Genomic DNA, 8,796 nt, shown 5'->3' with positions numbered 1-8,796 from the left:
AAGTACTATTTAGACTGTACTACATGATTCTACATAATTAAGTTAATCTTAATTTGTTCATTATCATAGGAAAGTTGTGTGATACAGCATTACATTTTCATCACAGGTGATACTGTATTTAGGAATTCTATTTTCCTAATATACACATTGGAATGGTTTAATTATAAAATGAGCATAGACTTGTTCATCACAACATTTAAAAGCAATGTTTTACCCAGACGAATCCAAATGATATTCAAAAGAAACGAAAATACTACCCACAATCTTCGAAATATTTGTAGCGTAAAACAACCATACTCTAGGTTAACGTCTGGTCAACATTTTATCAGTATTCACGGACCGAAACTATGGAACGAGCTCTGTAGAAATCACTTAGATATTGTTAACAAAAATTATAAAATACTAAAAAAATATGTAAAAAGAGACATTTTATCGAATTACAGAACTTAAAATGCTTCACTCATAAAATATAGAATAGATGCATATATTATGCGTTGTGTTGGTGTGTGCGAGTATACACACATAGCCTGTTTTATATTACCGTATATGTATTCATACTTTTGCTATAATATATATAGAAAGAATCCACATGTACTGGAAGTAATAAACTGAATATCTTATTTTTTAAGACAAAATGTATAAATAATCATGTTAGAAAAACAGTATCGCTTTTTGATGATGAACAACTCTAAAATATATATAGGAAATGTTTTTTTTTTTTTTTTTTTATTTTGTATCTATTATGTTGTGTTTATTGTTTTATGTTTTTTATGTAAAAGGGTCCTGCGAAAACAGAAGTGTAAACTTCTCTATGCAGGATCCTTGCCATCATTTATGCTATGAAACTATATTTATAAACGATGAGTAAATAAATGTGAATTGAATTGAACATTAGAAAAGGGGCAAAGCTACTAAAACAAATTTTGGCAGTCTTTTTTTAATGCCGTACATAATGTACATTATTAATTGATTATTGTATCATAGTTTTTAAATAATAAACATCCCTGAAAAAGTAATGGTTTGTTGCCAGGTTAACAATCAAATTATGAACAATTAGTATAAATTTGTTTGTACCAATTTCTTTTAGTAGTACACATCTGTGGTTTTTAATGAAACTGTCAAAACTTCTATTTTCTTTTTAAATGTTGTTCTCACTAATGATAAATGCGTGATATATTTTACTCGGAATCAGACCACCAATATAGCAGTTTGATACTTCTTTCTTATACACATTTACAAGTATTTATTGCTTTTAGAGTAATTTTTTATATTTTAAAATTAGAACGCAAAACAGCAATTTGTCATTTATTTAGTTCAAATTGGCATCTGTCCTGCTTCCAGAAACAAAATCATTAAATAATGTTGTTTTTTAGGTTTGAATGGTTGTAACTACTTTCTCAATAAAAGATAAATGTCATTTGTAATATTCTTTCTAGTTATGTTTCAAATTATTAAGATTATTTTTTGAAATTTCTGGTTAAAAATACTCTTTCATCACTTTATTTTAGCTAGTTTCAAGTATTTCTTCTCACACATTTTACAAAATGGTCCAACATGTTTGTTTCTAGCAAATTATATATGTGTCATTCCCAAAATTGTTACTTGTTTGCCAGTGTCCATTTTGATGTCATTTATTGATTTATTTTCTTTTATAAAAATAATATTTATATACAAAAAAGAATTATCATGTACATTTATGAAGATTATTATAATAATTGCAAGGTTTCCTTTTTCCAAAATGTATCTCCTTCTTTATCATCTTTACTTTTCTTGTTTCTTCTGTTGCTTTTTGCTTAGCACATACAGGTAATCTCGTCGAACTTGGCTGTATCGTAAATCAAGGATTTGTTGAATTTTTGCTACTATTTCTTTTATATCTGATGATTTTGATTCAAATTCATGATACTTGAAGTCACGACTTGTTGCAAGGTACACAAGTCTGAAAACAGATTTCCCTATATAGAAAAAAATATTTAACAAAATTAAAAGTGAAATTCATAATACACATTTCACATTAACTAATAAAGAAGATACTTGTAGGTCTAAAAAAAGTGTCCAAAATGAAAGTTTCGACAAATATTTTTGTACTTATGTCTGATATTTTGTACCATTCATATCAGGTGCTGTAATTCTTTTTAATTGTAAAGCTTGGTTTCCACTAGAACGTAGCGCAAGGACGTAAACGCAACGCAAGCGTTTTAACCAATGACAAGCCAAGTTATAGACAGTTAGCAATCACAAACGAATAAGCCATCGCTTTTGATTGGTCAATTCACTTGCGTTGCGTTACGTCCTTGTGTTGCGTCGCTAGTGGGAACCACGCTTTAGATTTTGTTTAGAAGTTGGATTGTCAAAACAAATTTTTGCTGGTCAATATAGGAGGTGGGGGGGGGAGAATCATTATAAAGTTGTAAAGGGTCTGCGGCCACTTATTTATTATAAATTGGATTTTTTTATAGTAAAGTAGTCATGTTCTTTGTTTTACTTTAAATAGATAGACATATTTTAAATAACATTTTTGTTCCAATAGTTTACACTATCAATATCTAAAATAAGGAAATCTGATATGATATAATAATTCATTTTTACTGTATTTTGAATTGAAAAGTACATCAATATCATTTTACTGGCCACATAAGAATTGAAAATGGATATCATAAATATTGCCTTAGGAAATAGTATTTTTAAAACATTCATGACATTGGGCTCAAATGTCAAGAGCTAACAAATATACATTTAACGTTTAGTTTATTTAGTTAATTTTTACAAGGACAAATATGATAGAAATCATGTTGTAAATCTAAATAGATGAGATACATTTTTATTATTTTGGTTGCAAAACAACAAGAATGTAACTGATTAGTTGCATACTATGACGATTCAGACTAGGTATCCCGATTTATGAAAAATTTGTCATTGGCGTATGCTGCGTTATACAAGATTTAAAAGAATACAGTACAAACCAAAGTGCTATGTGTTTCATTAGACGGGGCTTTCCATAGGCCCTATAAAATATCTATACTGTATAAGGTATCCAAACTTTCTGTAGTTCAAATTCAGTTACCGGTAACTCGTCATAAATACAGCAAGAAATATTTGTTAAAAATGGAAAACCCCACTGCATGCACCAGCGATTTAGAGAAACCTTGATAGGTTGTGAATACGCTGGCCTAATCGTAATTGTGTGAGGCAATCATGTCCAACTAAAATAGTTTTTAAAGTATTTACCTGTTTTGCCTTCATGTACTATTAAGCAATCTGCTAATTTATCAGAACTTATTGAGTATGCTTTTTGCTTATTCCATAACTTAGAGGTTTTTGTCTTCATTTGCATTATAGGTACTATTTCAATTTTCTCTGCTGATAAACCTAAGTAGTAAAAAGAAAAACAAAATCACAATCTACTATTATGTAGTATTTTTTCTTTATATTTTTTAATTCTTACTGTAGCAATCAATGTCTGTGATCTTCGTGAATATAATTTGATTGTAAAGTGCCCATAGGATGTTTATTTCTGAGTTGGAAATACTCATCAAATGTGAGTTTTTAATAAACGAAGAAAAGGTTAACAAAAATGTGGCCAGAATCGATGTTGGTGATATTTTGTTTGTTTATTTTGTATTGTTGAAAAATGCAACCAACCATTTTTAAAAGATAAATGATTGAATCATTGTGGTTATGTCTTAAAATGTATTTCAATATTTTAAAAATTGATGAAATAAAAGTGGGACGAACACAAACAAGTCACATATAAAATAGATAACGCCATAACTAGCTGATCAAAAGCTTTACTTTTTCTGTCTGCCATAAGGCTATGAATAGTATACGAATAGTATACTCTTTGAGCTGATACAGTTTCATTGTATGTTTTTTATTATGTATATTATGATAATAAATTTAATCTGAATTAAACAAAAAAACTTACCAAAATCTACACCAGAGGGTGGTCTGAGCACGTTTTTATGAAGCATTTGAATTCGGTAGGATTTGTACTGTGAACTAGGAACTAACGTTGTCTCGCACGTAACTTGAGAATTACTACGACTCTCATGGATAAAAGATATTGATTCCCGTTTACCTAGAGAATATAACAAGTCACATTTTCTAAAAGTATTTAGAAATTCTACTGTAATAAAGGATGAGTAAGTGATTTAGCCATTAAAAAATAAAAAATAGATTTTTATTATTCTAGACACTCATGAATAATGTTGTCGGGTGCTGTCGATCTGAGGTCAACTATTCATAGCCTCAGCCGAGCATATGCACCAGTACACCGGGGGGATCCCCTACTCTTTTGAAAGATGCACACCAATCAGGTTTTTTTATAAGTCAATAATTTGAGTAGACTTTGTTCTACCACCGTAATGTAACTGAAGGAACCAGTGCCGATATTATGGTTAGTCTGAGACACCCCTGCCCTAAACCGTTTAGCTACAGTACTTGACTAAAAATACATGTAACAGCAGAACACTTTATGTGTATTGCATGTACAGTACCTTTACATGCCATTATGATGGGATTTAATATTTCATTTTCTATGTCATCATCAGGAATGACATAATATTCCTGATGACATAATTAATGGCGAAATATTTTATTCTATCACATATCTGTAACAGTTTGTGTACAGTATTTCATTGTGTAAATACATTAATATACCATTTTTGCTAATAAACAAGGTTGAAAAAAATGTAATACAAGAGAAAGCATTAGCCCCTTGTGAATATATTCTACCCTTGAAACTATTATAGAATATCATATAATCTCTAGAATAGGTGTAAGGTAATATCATACCCATTTATGGAATGAAATCAGTTTGTGTATATATATAATTATTCTCTGGATTAGAAATTGTCATGATCATGTTTGGTATTTTTTATAGTGCAATGTCCAGAGTACAATCACAATCTCAATAACCTAGACCTACAATTGTGTTTTTTTGTGGTTAAATTATATACATTTTTTTTTATTAAATCCTCTTGATTTTTATGTATTCTTTTTTAACTTCCTGGAATTGCTTTTTAAATTGGAAGAACACCAAATAAATAACAAATAATATGATGTCATCTTTAAGAACAGAAATACCAAAAGCTAAAATAAATTAACATCAAAGATTTACATGGCTAAATATATTTTCTTGTAATTCTCGTTTGGATGAGAATATAATAAAAACTTACTTTAAAATTTAAATTTAGAATTTATTTATTAACATGAGTTAAAATTGTAATTAATTGGATGGTTTCTTGGTCTGTCGTCTTTATGATACATTTTGAAACATCTGGGTTTATTGATAATGTTTTTGTTTGTTGGGATACTAAGATAATACAAAAAAAACCTTGAATGAAAATTAAATTACCACAAACAGTTTATGAGAGCAAAATTGGCAATGAAAAAGGATGTATAAAAAGCAATCTAGTAATATCAGACAACTTTAATGACATAAAAACCATAGTAATGTAATAATTCTATTTGGTGACTAGTACATTACAAAAAAATGTATAAAAGGACATCAGAATAATCGGCACTGCTCACGTAGCGATTGAGCTGAAACGATGCTATGGTGGCGACAGAGCTGATGATTATTAGAGGTTGGTTAAATTGTTGCAGTGCTGCAACAGGAAAAAATATTGTTGTATTAAACGTAAATATAGAAATTCTTTCAAACAAAAGCTGGTCTAATGAAAAATAACAACAAACAAAGCATTAAGAGCCGACTGCAAATCAAACAGAAATATAACAGATCAAACAAAAACATCACTAGTATTTTATTTTAAAATTTATATTGCAAACATTGGTTTTCCTAAACCTCAATCTTCAAGTAAGATTTATAAGCTATTATTTTGAAATGTATTGTTCTTTTTTATTTCTATTTTCATTGAATCACTCACTTTACAGGTAATTTGTGAGAGAGATTTGCAAACTAAATGGAAATTAAACGAATAAATACAAAAGAATATTAAATTCACATAATACAAAATATCTATTAACGTTAGAATAACAAAAGAATTGTACTATAAATATTAGTACCCTTCAGCAAATTCCCACCCATAAAAGACTATTCTTAAAGTTACATTATTATATGCGATTGGAGAAATTGCACAAACAAAAGGCAATATGCAACAGCAACTTGATATTAATGACATTCATCACAATACGTTATCATTAGTGGGAAGATACCCGCTAGCAGACACTATTCAGTGGAAAACCAACGGCAACTTTCATATATATAACTGCCAGAGGTAGAGGAAATGGCACGCTATGATTTCTACTGTGTTAAAAAACTCTCAATAATTGAAATAGTATTGAAAACAATGAAAATGGCATGTTTGTGATTTCTTTTCACTTTCAGTAAATTAACTCAAGACCAACGCATATATTTCTTTTACAATTCAATGATTTATATCTACAATTCTTAGATTTTTTTTCTTCAATTATACAGATACTGACGTATATTAAAAATAAGATTTATGTGAAAGTAAATCATAAATTTACCAAAGATAATCAAAGATATAAATTGTTATATCTCCAATATAAAATCTAATATCAATTTAATTTCAATATTAGTTTTAAATAAACCAGTTTCGTTTTGTTTAGAATCGGTTTTTATTTGATAAAGGTGATCTTGGAAGTTTAAAAACTTAACCCACTTTCAACATGCTGTGGGCAGTTTTAAATCAATCTTATAAAACATGAAAACTGAACAAAAGAGTCACTTTTTACTGTATTACAACACTATTTTTGTTTGTTATATTATGATTAATTAAAAAGAAAGTTATATAGCCTGTATACATTATAAATTGAACATACTATACTGCCCCCAAAAACATAAACAAATGAAGATTAATAAAATCAGACTTTGAATATTCCAATAAATCCAATATTTTCACTTATAAAAAGACAAAGTTAAATTAAATTCAACCAAAACAAATTGTCTAACAGCCAATTTGACCATTTTTTCTTTAAACATTAATTTAGGGTAAATATTTTCTTAAACCAATTTTTGGTTTTAGAGAATAACTATTATGTAACATTAAAATTGCATATTCAGGGGGTCAATACATCTTTGAGCTATTACTTTTAGTTCATTTACTACAACCAAAAACCAATTTACTATCTTCCATTCCTTTAAAGAGCATTAACAAAAATTGCACAAGAATTGTATAAATTGTTTAAAATGAGATTGAAAAAAAATTGTTTGGAACAAAGAGAAAAGTGTATAAAAAAGGTACATTTTTAATGTGAATGGACAAACTCTTGTAACAAAGACCAACATTGAGAAATGTATATAAAAAGATAATGTTCCTTTTCAATGTCACTGATTGTTTTAATGTAAAAATGCAGGCCTCCAGAGAGTTGTGATTATGAGGGGTTAAAAGGATTTTAGACAGGTTAAAATTACAAATCACAACAGATACAAATCAAAGAAAGTTAATATTAGTTTGAGAGTTGCATAATAGGAAATATAATGAAAAGTAAATTGAAAAGTAATGTGGATTTACTTACTATGTTCTCTAACTAATACAAAGTTCAGGGTGTTCATATCTTGTAAGGAGGAATCCATATCAACCTTCTCTCCTGGGGAACTCTCTTTTTCCAAAGTATAATGGGGACCTGATAAGAAGAATTAAAACAGTCAAACAAAAACCCTGAAACTTCTAATTATAGTTTTAATCGATATACTGATAGAACTTGGTATAGGCAATTTATCAATGCACTGATTGATGGTTGGAAATGAGTAGAAAATAATGATTTGAAAAATCTATAAATATATCCAAGAGTCATTTTCACCATATCATATTTGTTTATCTGTCCAGTGATATATTATTATCTTTTTTAACCAATGAATCATCAATAATACATTATAAGCAATCACAACAATTTTAATTTGTTTTCAATTTCTCTTTTCTTTTTTTTTTTCATAAAAAAACATTTGAAAAAAAAAAGAGGCAAAAAAAAAAAAAATACAGAGAATTTGATGATTGTCAAGACAAAGAAGAGTATATTATAATAAAGACAATAAAGAAAAAATTTATGAAAATAATAATAAAATACTCATTTATATTTTAGGATTTTCAAAATAGATTTTACTATGTACAGAATATAATTTAAATAATTTGATCAAGATAAAAACTAAAAAAGAAATACAAGTTAGTGAATTCGCTACAAAAGAGAAACAAAAATACATATATTTATAAAATCAGCTATAACATTTTGTTTTGTTTTAAGTAAATAATTGTCTGCATTATAATCAATTAACTGTTTACTGTTTACACATGGTTTTCTTTCTCAATATTTTGTTTAATTTTGTTTCATTCATAAAATAAAACATGGAAAGATAATCAAGTAACATCATTTTATTCAATAATCAATTCAATAATTTTATTTTGATAATTGTTCCATAAATAAGTTGAATTTACTTATATAAACAAAAAATTAATCTACTGATCATGTTTAAGCTTTGTCTACACTATCAAATTAGTTTGACAAAAAAGTGTGATATTTCTCCAAAGATGGTGGCGATATGCCCAAATATGGTAATTGATATAACATCATCATGTCCATATATGGGCACATCACATTTTGTTGCCACATAAAGTTTGATAGTGTAGACAAAGCTTTATACTAGATATACATACATTCTGTAGCAAAAAATTTTTTGTTCACAAAAACTATAAAAACTACCAGTAGAAACATTAAACATACAGTTATATGACTTCCGAACTTCTTACTATCATTTTTTATGAGGGTTTGAGAATTAATATATACATGTTATACACATAAGTTAACGGAAGTTTT

At 27.9% G+C, this 8,796-nt stretch overlaps 1 protein-coding gene across 2 annotated transcripts in view; it reads right to left on the bottom strand.

The window, feature by feature from the left end:
• Positions 1-893: 893 nt before the first annotated feature.
• Positions 894-8,796, bottom strand: part of LOC140046524 (target of rapamycin complex 2 subunit MAPKAP1-like) — a 50,422-nt gene continuing 42,519 nt past the window's right edge. For both annotated transcript variants that reach the window (XM_072091196.1, XM_072091197.1), the window contains exons 8-11: positions 7,504-7,611; positions 3,926-4,078; positions 3,229-3,369; positions 894-1,955 (exon numbers count right to left, since the gene is read on the bottom strand). In XM_072091196.1, the coding sequence (XP_071947297.1) occupies positions 1,762-1,955; positions 3,229-3,369; positions 3,926-4,078; positions 7,504-7,611 (596 nt within the window). In that variant the 3' untranslated portion in view covers positions 894-1,761. The remainder of the gene's footprint in view (positions 1,956-3,228; positions 3,370-3,925; positions 4,079-7,503; positions 7,612-8,796) is intronic.

Source organism: Antedon mediterranea, chromosome 4 (assembly GCF_964355755.1).
Source record: "Antedon mediterranea chromosome 4, ecAntMedi1.1, whole genome shotgun sequence".
Classification (NCBI taxonomy): Eukaryota; Metazoa; Echinodermata; class Crinoidea; order Comatulida; family Antedonidae; genus Antedon; species Antedon mediterranea.
Note: the sequence above shows the minus strand (reverse complement) of the source record. Positions and strands in the feature narration are given on the sequence as shown.